Source organism: Anomaloglossus baeobatrachus, chromosome 5 (assembly GCF_048569485.1).
Source record: "Anomaloglossus baeobatrachus isolate aAnoBae1 chromosome 5, aAnoBae1.hap1, whole genome shotgun sequence".
Lineage (NCBI taxonomy): Eukaryota > Metazoa > Chordata > Amphibia > Anura > Aromobatidae > Anomaloglossus > Anomaloglossus baeobatrachus.
In genome coordinates this window covers 229,245,042-229,263,624 of record NC_134357.1, presented here as the reverse complement: position 1 = coordinate 229,263,624, position 18,583 = coordinate 229,245,042, and the positions used below count along the sequence as shown (strand labels likewise).

Below are 18,583 nucleotides of genomic sequence, written 5' to 3'. Positions count from 1 at the left end.
GGAGGAGCGGGTAAGCGACCCACGCCCCTGTATTCCTACAGGATCGGTCGTCGCGACTGAGGGGCCCGGTCTGCGCCCGCTCACCCTGCTGCCTCCCCCGCTACCCGTGTTGGCTGCTGCCGCCCCGCCACTAGGCCCGCTACCCCTACAACCGGTTAGCGGAACCCTGCCAGTCCGCCCGAGCGGACCAGCCTGCAGACGAAGTCCGCAGACGACCCGTACCGCTTCCGTGGAAGCTCCCGAGGGCAGCGTCAGTCTGCAAAGACGCACCGGCGGCATCGGAAGTGACCGCACCCTGCACCGTTCCGGCTCCAGTGATCCGTTCCGTCCAGGAGGAGGTGGAGGCTCAGCAGGTGAGGGCCCCTGTACCCATATCCCCCGCCTCGGCTGAGGCTGCGCCGAGTCGCCGCTGTGAGGCAGCACCCCAGGCCATGACACTGCGGGACCTTCCACAGTGGACGCCAGTAGTGGGCAGTGTGGGGGAAGTCCTGCGGGGCCCGACCTGCGCGCAGGGGCAGCCAAACGCCCCTTATTGGGACAGGGAGCCGAGCCTGCTGGGCCGGGAAATCACGGAGAGGGAGAAGCGGAAGGCTGAGTTGATAGCCCGCACAATCCAGGAGAAGGAGAACCTCCGCAGAGCCACCTTCCGGATACGGGGCCCAAGATACGAGGGTCAGGTGTGAAGATTTGACCCCCGCAGGGGGTATGGATTTATTTTCGAGCCGGGCCTGGAAGCCGGGGTGTTTGTGGCCCGCCGGGATGTCAATGCCCACCTGCCAGAGGGCCACCCGGACTGTAACTTGCTCCCAGGCGATCTGGTGACGTACACACGGCACTGTGGAGAGAGGGGCTGGTTTGCCCTGGATGCCAAGCTGAGAGGAGGCCAGGAGGCTCAAGAACCGGCCCAGTCCCCTCCTCCGGCCTGCGGTGTAGACTTGAAGTAAGGCAGCGGTTCCCCGTTGCACCGTTGTCCCCGTTGGGACCACCAGTACCGTTACCCTGGTAAATGAAAAGTAATCAAACCGAAGTTTTACCTTATTGACACCGTGATTGATCCGGCCGTTGCCGGCAAGTAGTCCCCGTAGGGACCCTTTGTTACCGTTGCATGAAGGACTCTTCATGGACATGCCTGAGAACTTGCAGGGCACCCACGAACTTGTGGGATTGTAAATAGGTTGGGGGTATGTTTCCGTTGCCGCCTCCGGAGAGGCTGATTTGGAGGATGGGCCTGGAGGAAAGAGATGGCCCAGGCCCGCCACTACCGCAACCGGTGGCGATCCTCCGGGGATCAGGGGTCCCCCATGGACGTGGGGTCCCCTGAAGTGACAGCCGGGTGCGAGACACCCGTTCCCGCTTGGGCAGCCTGGATCTGGACTGGGGTCAAGGGGTGCTGCCCACTTCTTAGGGGCAGCATCAGGGCCAGGTTGCTTGGGTGGGAGAGCGGAAGCCGTCCATCCGTTGTTAATAAAAATGTAAATCTATTTGTTTTGCAACGTTTAAGTGACCTGCCTCCCGTATGGGAAGATTTAAGATGCATAAACTGTTGATGTTTTAATGTTTTTGCAGTTAAATAGAAAAATAAAACAGGTGGTGGACGGGCAGCCCGCGGACGGTCTGCATTTAAACCAAGGGGGAATGTGGTGCCCTGGACTAGCCAGGTCGTCACAGGTACTACAACATACACCCCCACCCCGAGACGGGCACATCAGCCAGACACAAAATCCTTGTTGCCTCCCTCCAGGGGCTGATGTCCACACCAGGTGAGGTGGAGCCAGGCGGTTGGCCCCACCCACTGAGGAGTTCACAGTCCTGGAGGCGGGAAAAGGAAGTCAGGAGCAGATCAGTTAGGGAAGTGGAGGAGGAAGGAGTGAAGTGGTAGTCGAGCAAACTGACCGTGTCCGGGTGTGTGGCCCGGGCACTAAGAGCAAGGTTGGCAGACGGTGGTGGCCGTCTGCAGGAGAGGCAGATCGATGCGGAACCGTAGGACCGGGGTCGGGTGCTGGCCTGCCGGTACCGAACCGGGGAGTGAAGTGAAGCCAGCACACTCAGGCAGGGCCTACGGACCCCGACCAGGCTTGGAGCCGCCATTAGAGGTCGAATCCGTCAGTGACCGGAACCCCAGGGCTTTCCTAACAGCCAAGACCCGATTGAAGGCAACCGTCCAACCAGCAAAAGGAAATACAGCTACCGCCACAGCTAGAGGTCCAAGGGCCAGAGCCTGCGGGCAAAAGGGCTCCTCCGGCGCATCTACACGCTGGGGAGCGGGTTACCGGTGGGAATCCATCGGGACCGAACATACGCACAGGTGTAGGGAAAGGCAGCCACCACCAACCGTCTGGGAGAAGCCACAGCAGCCGGCTGCGGGACCCGTCCATCCAGCCGTTTGGTTTACCAGAGACTTTGCGTACATTTGTGGCTGAGTGAGTACTACCGTGCCATCCGGCACCGCGCTGCGCTGTCCCCGCGACCCTGCACCTCCCCAACCCTGCCTCCCCGTCACCTCACCGGGCCCCGGGACAACCAACCCCTACCCACGGAGGGGGAAAACAACATCCCAGCTGCTCCCTACCATCGCTCCCGGGATCCCCGTCACCAGCAGCGGTGCCCAACCTCACCACAACCCGTGGGTGGCGTCACGGACCAAATCCCCAAACCAAACTACCCCCTTTCACTCACGGGCGAGGAGCGCCGCTCGAGTCCCCGGATCTGGCCCACCGCTCGAGCCACCGACCAGCCATCGCAGCGGCGCCAGACCCGAGCGTTAGCAAGCGCAGCGGCGGCGGCGCCCTCCCCGCCCGCGACAGCACTTCAAAGCATTACAACTAAATCTGAACTCCAATATGGCGTTCCTTCCCTTCAGAGCTTTTTGCTGTGCCTCAAAAGTAGTTTTGACCACAAATGGAGTATTGGCAAGTTCAGGAGAAATCGTGTAATAAATTGCATGCTCCGTTTATTCCTATTACCCTTTTTGAAAATGGAAACTTTGGGGCCAAAGCAACATTTTAGTAGAAAAATAGTAATTTTTTTATTCAGTGAGTCACCTGAGGGTTAATATTGTTCACTACACCCCAAGATTAATTCCTTGAGAGGTGTTGTTTCCAGAATGGATTCACTTGTGGGGCATTTCTGCTGTTTTGGCAAGTCAGAGGCTCTTCAAATGTGACATGACATCCACAATCTATTCCAGCCAAAAGGGCACTCCAAAATTCAAATAGCGCTCCTTCCCTTCCTAGGCCTGCCGTGTACCCACACATGGGATATCAGTATACACAGGAGAAATTGTACAACAAATTTCACAATCCATTTTCTCCTGTTACCCTTGTGAAAATTAAAAAATTGTGGTCACAGTAACATTTTTGTGGTGAAAAAGTTTTTTTTCATTTTCATGGCTCAGAGTCATAAAGTTCTGTGAACATTTGTGCGTTCATGGTGCAAACCACACATCCAGATAATGTCCGTAAGAGCTCTAGTTTCCTAAATGGGGTCACTTATGGGGGGTTCAACTGTTTTGGCACATCATGGGCTCTGCAAAAGCCACATGGTGTCTGCTATCTATTCCAGACAATTTTGCGCTCCAAAATTCAAGTAGCTCTCCTTCCCTTCTGAGCCCTGCCATGCAGCCAAACAGCAGTTATCCATCACATATGGCGTATTCCACTACTCAGGAGATTTAGGCAACAAATATTATAGTGAATTTTCTATTGTTATCATTGCAAAAATGAAAGAAATTTACTGGTTAAAGCAACAGTTTTGTGGTAAAAATGTATTAATTTTCACGGCTCAACATTATCAAATTCTGTGAAGCAAATGTTTCTTCAAGGTGCTTACCACACATCTAGATATATATCTTGATGGGTCTAGTTTCCAAAATGCGGTCACTTGTGGGGAGTTTCTACTGTTTACGTACACTACAGTTCAAACGTTTAGGGTCACTTAGATATTTCCTTATTTTTGAAAGAAAAGCACATTTTTTTTTCAATGAAGCTAACATTAAATTAAACAGAAATACACTCTATACCTTGTTAATGTGGTAAATGACTATTCTAGCTTCAAACATCTGTTTTTTAATGCAATATGTACATAAGTGTATAGAGGCCCATTTCCAACAACCACCACTCCAGTGTTCTAATGGTACATTTTGTTTGCTGTGTTAGAAGGCTAATAGATATTTAGAAATCCCTTGAAAACCCTTGTGCAAGTATGTTAGCACAGCTGAAAACAATTTTGCTGATTATAGAAGCTTTAAAACTGACCTTCCTTTGAGCTAGTTGAGAATCTGGAGCATTACATTTGCTGGTTCCATTAAACTCTCAAAATGACCAGAAAAAGAGAACTTTCATGTGAAACTAGACGGTCTGTTCTTGTTCTTAAAAATAAAGGATATTCCATGTGAGAAATTGCCAAGAAACAGAAGATTTCCTACAACGGTGTGTACTACTCCCTTCAGAGGAGAGCACAAACAGGCTCTATCCAGAGTAAAAAGAGAAGTTGAAGGCCCCACTGCACAACTGAGCAACAAGACAAGTACATTAGAGTCTCTGATTTGAGAAATCAACACCTCGCAGTTCCTCAACTTGCAGCTTCATTAAATAGTACCCACAAACCGCCAGTGTCGACGTCTACAGTGAAAAGGCGTCTCCGGCATGCTGGCCTTCAGAGCAGAGTGGCAAAGATAAAGCCATATCTGAAACTGGCTAATAAGAGGAAAAGATTAATATGGGCAAAATAATACAGACATTGGACAGAGGAAAATTGGAAAAAAGTGTTATGGAGAGACGAATCTAAGTTTGAGATGTTTGGATCACACAGAAGAACATTTGTGAGACGCAGAACAACTAAAAAATGCAGTCCGAGTGCCTGACGCCATCCGTCAAGGATGGTGGCGGTAATGTGATGGTCTGCGGTTGCTTTGGTGCTGATAAAGTGGAAGATTTGTATAAGGTAAAAGGGATTTTGAATAAGGAAGGCTATCACTCCATTTTAGAAAGCCATGCCATACACTGTGGACAGCACTTGATTGGAGCCAATTTCATCCTACAACAGGACAATGACACAAAGCACAACACCAAATTATGCATGAACTATTTAGGGAAGAAGCAGGCAGCTGGTATTCTATCTGTAATGGAGTGGCCAGCCCAGTCACCAGATCTCAACCCTATTGAGCTGTTGTGGGAGAAGCTTGACTGTATGGTATGCAAAAAGTGCCCATCAAGCCAATCCAACTTGTGGGAGGGGCTCCTGGAAGCATGGGATGAAATATCTCCGGATTACCTCATAAAATTAACAGCTAGAATACCAAAGATCTGCAAAGCTGGAATTGCTGCAAAGGGAGCATTCTGTGACGAAAGTAAAGTTTGAAGGATAAAATTATTATGTCAAGTAAAAATCATTATTTCTAACCTCGTCAATGTCTGGACTATATATTCTTTCCATTATGTAACTCATTTGATAAATAAAAGTATGTTTTTCATGGAAAAGACAAAATAGTCTGGGTGACCCCAAACTTTTGAACGGTAGTATACATCAGGGGCTCTGCAAACGCAACATAGCATATGCTATCTATTTATATTCAAGTAGCACTCCTTTTCTTCTGAGCCCTGCCATGTGACCAAATAGTAGATTCCATTACACATGCGGTATCAGAAGAAATTGTATGGCAAATTGTACTGTCCATTTTCTCCTGTTACCTGTGTGGAAAAGAAAAATTTGGTGTTAAAGCAACAATTTTGCGGTAAAAATTTATTTTTTAATTTTTACAGCTCAATGTTATAAATTTCTATGAAGCACATGTGGATTCAAGGTGCTAACCACAAATCTAGATAAATTCCTTGATGGGTCTAGTTTACAAAATTGGATCACTTGTGGGGGGTTTACGCACATCAGGGGCTCTGCAAACGCAACATGACATACACTATCTATTCCAGACAATTTTGAGCTCCAAAAATAAAATAGCTTTTCTTTCCTTTGAAGCTCTGCTGTGTGCCCAAATAGTAGTTTTCCACAACACTGGGGTTATTGGTGTACTCCGGAGAAATTGAACAACAAATTCTATGGTCTATTTTCTCCTGTTATCCTTATGAAAATGCTAAATTTGGGGCTAAAGTAACATTTTTGTGGGGAAAAGTAACATTTTCATTTTTTCCTTCCACATTGCTTTAGTTCCTGGGAAGCCTCTGAAGTGCTAATATACTTTTTTAATGTAGTTTAAACAAAACAATCACTGATCTCATGGAGACCAGCCAGAGAAAACACTGCTAGCAGCCAGCGAGGGCGCTCAAGACAGTGAAATCCTAGGTGCATTGCCCCCTGGGAAATATGCAAATCAAAAAAGGTCCGTGGAGCCTCTGTTAGGAGTCTCAACACAGAAACCAGCCAGATATCTAAAAGGGCCACTTAATATGGTGGTTATGGTGGTCTCCTAAAAAGAGTCACCCCTTGGCTGGGCCCTTCCCGGAGGGATATCTGGCTGGTTTCTGTGTTGAGACTCCTAACAGAGGCTCCACGGACCTTTTTTGATTTGCATATTTCCCAGGGGGCAATGCACCTAGGATTTCACGGTCTTGAGCGCCCTCGCTGGCTGCTGGCAGTGTTTTCTCTGGCTGGTCTCCCCGAGATCAGTGATTGTTTTGTTTTGTTGGTCTACTAGGCATTGCTCCCACCCGGCCAGAATCCTACTCCACACTGATGAGGGGCAATACCCCGAAACGGCTGTCTGTGGATGTATACCTGGCCTTGGTATTTCCCTTGTCATATCTTTAAACTTGTCAAAAAGTTGGATATTGACTAAAAGGGCCACTTAATATGGTGGTCTCCTAAAAAGAGTCACCCCTTGGCTGGGCCCTTCCCGGAGGGATATCTGGCTGGTTTCTGTGTTGAGACTCCTAACAGAGGCTCCACGGACCTTTTTTGATTTTCAATGTAGTTTTAAGCAGATTGGGGGGGTGCAATTTTTAGAGTGGTGTAATTTTTGGGTATTTTTTTGTCACATTGACTTCTCAAAGTCATTTCAAATGTGATGTGGTCCCTAAAAAAATGGTTTTGTACATTTTGTTGGAAAAAGTAGAATTTGCTGATAATCTTTTAACCCTTATAACTTATAACAAAGAAAACTTTGTCTCAAAAATGGTGCTGATGTAAAATAGACATGTGGTAAATGTTATTTATTAACTATTTTGTGTGACATAACTCTGATTTAAGGGCATAAAAATTCAGTTTGAAAACTGTGAAAGTTTACAAATTTTCTCCAAATTTCCAATATTTTCACATCTTAAATTTTCCACTATCATGAAGTACAATATGTCACAAAAAAACAGAATCACTGATATCCTTTGAAGTGTTTCAGAGTTATTAACTGCGAGATTTCTGAGTGGGTGAGGCTGCAATTTAAGTGTGGCTGCAAGGTAAGTGTATACCATAGTTGAACACAATTTCAGAGTTTGTTATAACTGTTTAGGTGTTTACATGGTTTAGGGTATTGTCTATCTGTGCTGTCTGTTACTGAGAAAAAAAGGGGTCTTGTGATTTGTGTCAGGTGACTCATTGTGTTTGCTTTGGTGTCAGATGATACATTGTATTTGCTTGCTAGCTGGGTAGTGAACTATAAATTCCAGTCATACACTGCGAGACTGCAATTCAAGTGAGGCTGCAAGATGATTCATTGTATTTGCTTGCTAGCTTGGTAGTGAACTATAAATTCCAGTCACACATTGCGAGGCTTCTGAGCGGGTGTGGCTGCAAGATGATTCATTGTATTTGCTTGCTAGCTTGGTAGTGAACTATAAATTCCAGTCACATATTGCGAGACTTCTGAGCGGGGGACACTGCAATTCAAGTGTGGCTGCAAGGTAAGTGTATAGCATAGTTGAACACAATATCATAGTTTGACACAAGAGCAGCATAGTTTGGTTTTACCTTTCCAGTGTTCCATTATTTTTATCTGTACTGTTTTATCCTCATTTAGTATGTGTTCCATGGATAATCCTACCAAGTGTCCTTCTTTTGAGATGTATACATGCCTTGAACAGCTGTTCGAGGGTGAATATGTCTGTGCTTGATGCCAGCGTATTACATATTTGGAAGCCAAAGTAATGGATATAAATATGCAGCTCGCAACACTCAGGAATATTCCGAACCTGGACAGGGGTTTAGAAGTCACTGAGCATGCTCTGGCTGGGGCCAGAAATATGGAAGAGGGTGGAGGTGGGGAAGTTAAAAACCCAGAAGTAGGTAGCTGGGTAACGGTTAGAAGGAGTAAAAGGAAACGTGTCAGGGAGCCTAGTCCTGACCTGGCACAATTTAATAAATCTGCCTGTTTGACTGGATATTGAGGGTGCAGGGCCAGGAATAGGATCACTACAGCAGGACATTGCTCCTAGCAACCGGGAAAACGAATGCTGTAGGAAGGATGGAAATCGGAGAGCAAGCAAGGTCAGACGGATGTTGGTAGTAGGGGACTCTATAATTACATCAATGCCAAAAGGCAAAAAAAGGATGGTATCGGCCCCATAAAAGATTATAACTGAATAATTATAGAGGACAAAGCAAAGTCTGAGATATTAAACAGGCACTTTTCATCACCAAGGAACTGACTGTTCCAGTTATCATTCAGCAAGGCAAAAATCAAAGTCACCCCCTGAAATAACTAATTTAACACAGGAAGAAGTACGCCTGCAAAGTAAATTAAACTTTCACAAATCCACTGAGCCAGATGGCATTCATCCACGGATATTGAGGGAATTGAGCTCAGTAATTGACAGACCACTGTATTTAATCTTCTTAGACTCTCTTGTAACAGAGTTGGTACCTCAGGATTGGAGAATGGCTGACGTGGTACCGATATTTAAGAAAGTTAAGATGGTGGATCCAGGTAACTATCGACCGGTAAGTCTGACATCAGTGGTGTGCAAGGTTTTTGAGGGCATTTTAAGGGATGACATGCAACGATATATTAGAGAGAATAATATAATAACTGATAACTAGCATGTATTCATGAAACATAAGTCTTGTCTAACCAACATGTTGGGTTTCTATGAGGTGGTAAGGGCAAATCTGGATATTGGTAATGCAGCAGCTGATGTGATTTATTTGGACTTTGAAAGGCATTTGATACTGTGCTACATAACAGTCTTGTAATGAAGTTCTAGAAGCAAGGACTAGGGGAAACTATATGCAACTGGGTAAGGAATTGGCTAAAAGATAGGAAACAAAGAGTCAGTTCAAAAGTGGGCAACTAGATTACTGCAAGGAATGGAAGACCTCCCATATGATGAGAGGTTGAAAAAGTTGGATTTGTTTAGCTTTTTATATGTATAAATACATGTGTGGTCAATACTAGGGACTGGCACATGACTTATTCCATCAAAAGGCAATACTAAGGACCAGGGAATACTCACTGTGAATGGAAGAAAGGCGATTCCGGTAACTAAATAGGAAAGGGTTCTTTACAGTTACTGTAGTAAGATTTTGTAATGCTCTACCACAAGAGGTAGTAAGGGCAGACACTATAACAACTTTTACAAAAGGGCTGGATGATTTCCTCAGTGCACACAACATTGTCGGTTATAAATGATTTAGGGAAAAAATGTAAAATTGGTGGAGGAAGGTTGAACTAGATGGACCTAGGTCTTTGTTCAACCTATGTAACTATGTAAAGTGTTACTGGTCAGAATTGAAAAAATTGGCTTTGTCTTGAAGGTGAAAACACTCGGGGTGAAAGGGATAACTATTAAATTGCCATTTTATGAAAGCAAAATTAAGAATTAGTTTTGGCTTCTGAAAGGGAGTCCAAATTGGTTTATTAACAGTATTAGCTATGTTAAATTCTTGAGCCTTGATCCTGTGGACTTCTTAGTCATCAGATTGAAGCCAGAACTGCCCTAGTTTGCTATTGGCATACTGTCATGTCTAGCCTCCAGTGTAATGTCAGAAAGTATTCAACATGACCGGTAGCTTTGTCACACCCAATTGACTCGGTTATCTGTCTCAAGCATGGAAAACCTTGTTTGTCAGAATAAAACAGGAATGGATCAGTGCCAACTTTCTTTCACCTATGGCTGATTCCAATCATTAAATCTGACTGTCCTTTTTCACTTAGCCAGATAGGTTGAGCTCATTTCAACATTAATAACGTGGGGTTTGCAATGAATATCTCAAAATGGGTTCAATATGATCGTAGGATATGTCAGACCATTATACATCTATCAAGGCTATTAGAAGTTTTGCAGTTTTGAGAATTTATGCTCCCCACCTCTGTGCATAGGACTGGTGCTGGAGATTTTCATCCGAACACTGTAATTGGTCCGTGTGTAGACAATAGCTGTTCTTTGATGTTCCAAGTAATTAGTAGCCACAAGATTTTTTTTTTGAGGCATAAAATAGCCTTTATTGCTTTATTGTGAGCAGCGGACTGAATATGGTACTCACAATATGCCAGCTGTGACCTCAGATGAACTCACCTCAGCTGAACTCATTGAACTCAATGTCGGATTACTTCATTAGGCTATGTGCGCACGTTGAGGATTTGTTTGCAAACATTTCTGCACCAAATCTGCATCTTCTTGCAGAAAAACGCACCAAAACGCAGTGACTTTTTTATGTATTTTTGGTGCATTTTTTGCCAAGAGATGCAGATTTGGTGCAGAAATTTGTGCAACCAAGTACTCAACATGTGCACATAACCCAATCCGGTAATCCAGCATTGAGTCCAATGAGTTCACCTGAGCAGAGTTCACCTGAGATCACAGCAGATGTACCGTTGGAAACAATATCTTTAACCTCAGGTGAACTAACTGATGTCACCGCTCTAACAGCTGCGACTCCGTCAGTGTGTCCCCCAGCACATAGTGATCAGTCACATATTATAATGTGACTGCGCACTGCAACCTCAGGATGTGGCAGAGCCGGGATCGTCATGGAGCATTGTGGTGTAGATTACACTGGACCTGCAGTGGTGTTTTGAGTGTTAAAAAATTGAAGAAGGGGTGTTTTTTTTTGTTTGGAATTTTTTTTGTTTAAATAATGGATTTTTCTCTGTGTTTTGTGTTTATTTCTTTTTACTTACACGATTAATAGTGGGAGTCTCATAGATCCCTATTACTAATCCAGGACTTTGTGGCAGCTGTGATTTTTTTGATAAACCACAGATGTCAGTAATCCCATATAGTACCCCATTTTCCACCACTCCAGGCCAATCGGGATGAGTCAGGTAAGCACCAGGATTGGCACATCTAATGGCGCATTCAGCCTAAAAAAAAGCAGCTGTGGGCTTCTATTTTTAGGCTGGAGAGGGAACAAAAACCATGGACCTCCCCAGCCTGAGAATACCAGCCCCCAGTCTGCTTTATCTTGGCTGAATACCAAAAATGGAGGGGACCCAGCGCCGTTTTTTTACAATTATTTATTTAAATAATTTAAAAAACACGACTGGGGTCCCTCGTATTTTGAGACACAGCCAATATAAAGCTGACAGGTGGGGGCTACAGCCTCCAGCTGTCTGCTTTATCTGCACTGGGTTTGAAAAAACAGGGGACTGCACATGATTTTTTCCAATTATATATTTCTTTTTACACTCCATTTTGGGGACTCAGACAGCTAGTGTGAGGGCAGCCGTCGGCACAGAGGTTAGGGGCGCAGTCTGACTGCAAGCAATCACAGACGATGTCACAGAGAGTTCGCGTAGAAAGCAGGGAATATTCATGAGGTTTAATTGAGTTGACCTAGAAGCAGTGTGATAGCCGCCTGGAAACTTGGTAAGTATAATTGTGCTGCTTTAATCTCCATTTTGCATCCCCCTAGCCCTTACCACCACCATTTTATAGCTTTAAAGTTAGGGTCCCCATAGACTTATATGGACCGAACCCGGAACATCTGCAGGTTTGCTCATTTACTTACGATAAAAACAAATGACAGCCATCAACTTTATCAAGTAAAAAAAATTCTTCTGCAGGTACACAGCAAAAGTAAAACGTGTTTCAACTCATGAGTCACAAATCTAAAATAAGTATTTTTTCACATGTGAACTATGGTTGCAGCATTATGCAAAATCTATCACGCCCTAATCCAAATGGGAAGTTTAAATAAGTCATGTCTATATAGTTCCATCTTTAGTTTTGGATGGAATTGACTTATACCTATCTCATAAAGTGGATAGAGGTTTGCTAATGCATAAACTTATGATGTATCAGTAGAGAGATCATAGCAGCGTATGGCAACTCATTGTACATCTGCTTTGTGGAGGGAAGAGAACCCACTGTTATGCTCTGCTATGTCAATAGCTGTGGAACTCCGGAGATGAGGCAATAATTATGGAAACCAGTAGATGACAATATTTGTTATAGTAACAAAAAAATATTGACAAAAAACGTTTTGCATGTCAGTTTATATTATATCACTGGATGTTTGTGCTTTTCATTTCTGTTTTTCTTCCTTGCAATTGCTTTCTTCCTACGCTCAGCACACAATAGTGACCTTATATTCTGCAGTGCATCAGCTTTTCAGTGGACATTCCATCTTTCTGCTAGGGTGTTGCGCATGGTACCTAGTTTACACGCCTCACACACTAAGAACAATCACCAATGAAAAATTCCCTCGCTAATCCGTGGGATTAAACTGTTAATGCTATGTGTGTCTCTGTCTATCCACTCGCTGTCACTTAGTCAGTGTCTTTTTCTCTCTCTTTCCCTACACGCTCTGCTCTGTTTATCAGTCTCTAATATTGCTGAACTTTCAGTCATAAATGTGCTTGGGCTCAGAGCAATTGTGCTACCTCATGTAAAACACGCTAAGCCAATGATGGATTCTGAAGTGTTGGACAAGGACGTCTGTTTACGAGTTATTCAACAACTGCGAAAAATCCACGTGGACCTCCTGCTCCTGACTGAGAAATATGTGAGCTATATGTAATTTTGTTCTTTTTGTATAATTGTCTGTGTGCATGTAGGTTCTCCTTGTTCTTTACAGAGTAACGCTTGGAGTCCTTGTCAGTAAAATGATGGATGAATAAGCTCAACATTCAAATGGGTTGTCCAGCAGTTAAAAAATAATAAAAAGAAATTAGCCATGGAGTCATCAAGAATAATAAACATGGGCCTACTCCCTTTCCAGAGCCTGCGTAGATGTTGCATAGACCGCTCCGCAGACCTCTGCCGGCTATGGAAGCGATGTCTTAGCGCCCTCTTCTAGACATGATGTGCTTTTCTAGTCACCTGACTTCTGCAGCCAATTACGGGCTGCTGCACTGCACTCACTTCCAAATGAAGCACACATTGATTACAGAGCCGACAAAAACCTTCAAAGCAGCATACACTGCTGGAAGGTGAATAGGCCTCTGTTTATTATTTTTATTCAATCCATGGCTTAAAAAAGAAATAAATATACCGTTTGACAATCCCTTTAAGAAACATTGGCTCTATAGTGATTGGTCGTCTAGTCCTTTAGTCACAACATATCGCTTAAAAAGTACTGCCTTATTTTCAGTATTATGTTGTGGATTTTATGTCCCTACTGTTCCCTCCCTACTCTAACTTCTTTATTTTTTTTTCCTACTTCCTGTTCATTCTGGGATACTCATAAAGAGTCGTCACCAGGAGGCAGAAGCTGTGGTCACTGCCACAGTCTCCCCTCCCACCCTGAAACAAAGTGTCATCAGTGACGTGCGTTTCAGACACTGGGCTAGTCTCCGCTATATTAAAGGGAACCTCTCACTAGGTCTGTTCCCTATAAGCTGCACCCACCACCAGTGAACCCTTATATACAGCATTCTAGAATACTATGTATATAAGTGCCCAGGCCACTCTGTTGAACGTAAAAAAGACCTTTATTATAATCACCTAGGGGGCAGTCCAGTCTGATGGGAGTCGCTGCTCTCAGTCCGGTACCTTCTCCATCTTGTGCAGTCACCGTACTTCTTCCCAGCCACGTGTGGATGATGCGTCCTACGTCATACCTATGACAGTCTATAGAGCTGTACATAAGTCCAATTTTTTTTCCTCCGGATGTCGTTTTTCACTGACTGATAGGTGAATGTGGAGAAACGTCTTTTTTTCTCATCAGTGAAAACACTAATGAAAATCACTTAAAGAGGCCGATCAGACATTTATGACCTATCTTAAGGATAGGCCATCAGTGTTTAAGTAATGGATAACCTCTTTAAGACTAAATTCACATGTGAGTGCTTTCCATGTTTTTCCCAAATAAACCATGTACCTAATGTATGGAGCTATTTACGTGTCCATATTTTCGTGAGCCGAGAGTCCACAAAAAAACAAACTAAGAGACTTGTCACTTTTTGATGCAAGTCAAGGATCAAACTAACCAATGTAAGTCTATAGGGCCATGAAAAAGCTGGACACCACACACTTATTGCATCCTAGTGCTGTCTGTTTTTCTCTGACTGCTAGGAAAAGTTTGAGAAAATTACCAGATTTTTTTTGCATATGAGAAAAACAGATGAAACACGGATGGTAAAAACTGATGCACTGACTAAACACTGATGGAAATTGTTCTATTTTTTTATTTCACTCGAGTATAAGTAAAACGTATTACATCTGAATGAGGCCTAGTCATGTTTGATGTCCTTTTCATTGAATGGCTCTAGAGTCTCCAATTAAACCTTTTCTTTTTACCCTACAGATTCTATAAATAAATCAGTTTTCACCAGGAAGGTGTTAACCAGCAGGGGCTTGCTGCTTATAACTCTTAAAGCTTAAATGGGTTTTTCATATGGAGAAGAAAAGTCTGCAACCTCTATGTGACTGGAGATTGCCAAATCATGACAGTCTGCAATGTACATGCTGTCATTATTCCACTGTATTATCCGTGCAAGGGTCAGTCAGATAACTGCATGTAGCTGAGAATTGAGTGGCATTGGATGACACTAGTCAGCACGTCCCTGAAACTATACAGATCATATACGTGTGGACATGTGACTGCACTCTTGCACGGGAAGTTTTTTTGAAATGTAAGATTTTAGTTGTGTGCAATATTCTTCTAATGAGGAACACTGATTCATTACCAGTTATTGCTTTTATTTTCTTTGTTACCAGTAGTATTTTCTTGAAGGGGATGAAATGATCAATCTGTTATAAATCAACATTTGGTTGATGATAGCTTCTCACGTACTCTTTTATTACATAACTGGTGGTATGACAGTTATCTGAATTCAGTTGGCACTCATAATAGTAAGGGTATGTGCACATCAAGTCTTATAGATGCTGGCATACCCGCTGAGCCTTTGAAGCAGAAGATGATCAGAAAAACTTTTCGCCATTTTTGAAGCCGCTTTGAAGGGGCTCTCAAAGGGACTGCCGGAGATAGCTGAGCGCCATACTCAGCAATTTTCACCCGTCCCGTAGAGCAGGGGTCCCCAACTCCAGTCCTCAAGGCCCAACAACAGTGCATGTTTTCAGGGTTTCCCTAGTATTGCACAGGTCAGGGCCGGATTATAGGCGAGGCAGGCGGGGCTTCAGCCCCGGGGCCCCCACCAAAAAAGCTTCCAAGGGGGCCCCCACCACCAGGGCCATACTTGCCACCCGTCAGCAATTTTTTTTTTTTTCACACCCTCTCCCCCTCTGTAAAGACAGTCTGTTTTCGGGGGGGGGGGCGCACCTACATTTATTTGTATCTGCGTCTCTAAGACGCAAAAACAAACTGCGGGCGCAGGACGCTGATTGACCCCGGAAGTACTAGCGCTTGTACTTCCGGGGTCAGAGGTGTGCCTGCTCCCTGTTCTGCTGCGGTGTCCAATGCTGCGGCTGTCACAGCGGGTCGTCGCGGCCGCCTCAGCGGGACGCCGCGTCCGCCTCAGCGGGACGCCGCGGACGCCACAGCGGGACGCCGCGGCCGCCACAGCGGGACGCCACGGCCGCGGAGGAGAAGACCGGTGCCGCGGCCAGGAGAGGAGACTCACCGGAGCAGGAGGATGGCCGCGGCACCGGAACAGCAGCAGGACGGCGGCCTATACCGGAGCAGCAGGAGGATGGCATCAGAGCAGGTAAGGGCAGAGCTGAAGAAATTTGTGTGGTGTGTGTGTGTGTCTGTGTGAGTGTCTGTGTGAGAAACAGCTGTGTGTGTGTGTGAGAAACAGCTGTGTGTGTGTGTGTGAGAAACAGAGCTGTGTGTGTGTGAGAAACAGAGCTGTGTGTGTGTGAGAAACAGCTGTGTGTGTGAGAAACAGCTGTGTGTGTGTGTGAAGCAGAGCTGAAGAAAGATGTGTGTGTGTGAGAAACAGATTGTGTGTGTGTGTGTGTGTGTGTGAAGCAGAGCCGTGTGTGTGAAGCAGAGCTGAAGAAAGATGTGTGGTGTGAAGCAGAGCCGTGTGTGTGAAGCAGAGCTGAAGAAAGATGTGTGGTGTGAAGCAGAGCCGTGTGTGTGAAGCAGAGCTGAAGAAAGATGTGTGGTGTGAAGCAGAGCCGTGTGTGTGAAGCAGAGCTGAAGAAAGATGTGTGGTGTGAAGCAGAGCCGTGTGTGTGAAGCAGAGCTGAAGAAAGATGTGTGGTGTGAAGCAGAGCCGTGTGTGTGAAGCAGAGCTGAAGAAAGATGTGTGGTGTGAAGCAGAGCCGTGTGTGTGTAGCAGAGCTGTGGTTGTGTGTGTGTGTGTGTGTGTGAAGCAGAGCTGAAGAAAGATGTGTGGTGTGAAGCAGAGCTGTGTGTGTGTGTGTGTGTGTGTGTGTGTGTGTGAAGCAGAGCTGTGTGTGTGTATATATGAATCAGCAGTCTGTGCGGCACCCCAGAACTATATGGGTCCCCCAGAGCGCTAAGCCACCCATCCCAGTAATGTGTACGCCACCAGAGCGGTTTGCCACTCCAGTAACATCTATGCCCCTCCCGAGTAAAGTCTATGCCCCCTGCCCCGCCTGTAATGTATATAATGTAGGCCCCAGCCCCTCCTGTGATGTATATACAGCAGTGCTGTCAGTAGGGAGGAGGAGATAATCCAGCATCCAGTTCCAGAAATTTAAAGCATCAGATTTTATTCAAAATTTCATTAAAATTCCATGTTCCATGGTTGCATTAAAAACGCATCATAGCAGGTGTAAAAAGGGAGGACGCGTTTCGGACGTATATGTCCTTAGTCTAGATAACACTAAGCAAGAATGACATGTTACTATAAAGATTTAGAACAGGAAGTAGGAAAACAATCAAGTCGAGTGAAATACACAGGTTTCACACAGAGAGGCAAGGGGAGAGTGAAAAAAAAAAAAATTATAGTTAGAGGACATTGGCAATCTCATTTTTCACATTCATGCCATGCGGCATTCTTGTTTTTAGTAAATACATCCATTTAGCCTCTCTACGCAATAAAGTTTCCCCCATATCGCCACCTCCCTTTGGTAAAACAATCTTTTCAGCTGCAACAACTTTTAAAGAATCCAGGTTGCCCGCATGCTGGCTCTGAAAATGTCTGGATACCGCAGACAAAGTGCGAGTGGTAGTGTGACTGACATCATAAACATGCTCACATATGCGTCTTCTTAGTGCACGTGATGTAGAACCCACATACTGGATATGGCACTGTGTACAGGTCACAACATATATCACACCACTTGTGCCGCAATTTATCATTGTGCGGATTTTAAATTCTTGTTCAGACACACTTGAAACTACTTTAGTAGTGCCTGTCATGAACTTGCAAAGTCCACAATTTTTCTGTCCACACTTATAGGAGCCAACAGTAGGCAACCAACTTTCCTGAGTATTTTTATTTTTAACATTTTTATTTTGGTGGTCGCTAGGGGCATCCATGGTTGCTATAGTTTTATTACGTTTGGATTGAATTTTACACCGTTTTTAAGGATGGTTCTTAGAGTGTCATCCACATACAGAATTGGTAAGTATTTTTTTATGACACTAACAATGCTATGGAAATCGCTGCTATAATCAGTAGAAAAAACTATAGGTGAACAGTCCTTTGAATTAAAGGGAGATGTTTTTTTCGTTTGCAAATACTGTTCCCTAGTTTTTTCATCTGATTTTTCCCTGGCTGCACTAATAATTTTAGATGAATAACCTTTTCTCTTAAAACGTCCCTCTATGATTTTGCATTGATTTTCATATGCATTGGATGATGTGCACGTGCGTCTGGCCCTTATGAATTCTCCCGTTGGGATATTATTGGTGACGTGTCGGGGATGGCAACTGGTAGCATAGAGGAGAGCATTCCCTGCTGTAGGTTTTCTATAAATATCACATACCACTGTTTAATTCTCTAAGTCTGCACTGAGACTTACATCCAAAAACGGAATAGTTATTTTATTGAATTGAAAAGTGAATTTTATGTTGCAGGGATTGTTGTTTAGATACTCCACGAAATTTTTTATGCTACCAGCTGTTCCATCCCAGATCACTATCCACGCCATCTATATATCTCAAAAAAAGAAAAACATTAGAAATAAAGGGATTTTTTTCGGAAAAAATATACTCCTCCTCCCACCAAGACATGAAGATATTGGCGAGAGAAGGAGAAAATTTAGAGCCCATAGAGAAGCCTTGCGTCTGCAGGAAAAAATCATCAAGAAAAGAAAAATAGTTGTTTTTCAGCAGAAAAAATGTCACATCCAAAATGTAGGTTTGCAATTCCATAGAATAA

The 18,583-nt window shown here is 44.5% G+C and overlaps 1 protein-coding gene across 4 annotated transcripts in view; it reads left to right on the top strand.

Moving 5' to 3' along the window:
- Positions 1–18,583, top strand: part of CNTF (ciliary neurotrophic factor) — a 72,070-nt gene that overhangs the window by 45,951 nt on the left and 7,536 nt on the right. For 3 of the 4 annotated variants that reach the window (XM_075349148.1, XM_075349147.1, XM_075349149.1), the window contains exon 2: positions 12,704–12,885. In XM_075349148.1, coding sequence (XP_075205263.1) covers positions 12,787–12,885 — 99 coding nt within the window. In that variant the 5' untranslated portion in view covers positions 12,704–12,786. Of the gene's footprint in view, positions 1–12,551; positions 12,886–18,583 lie in introns of those variants that run through there. The other variant, XM_075349146.1, reaches the window with a different exon arrangement.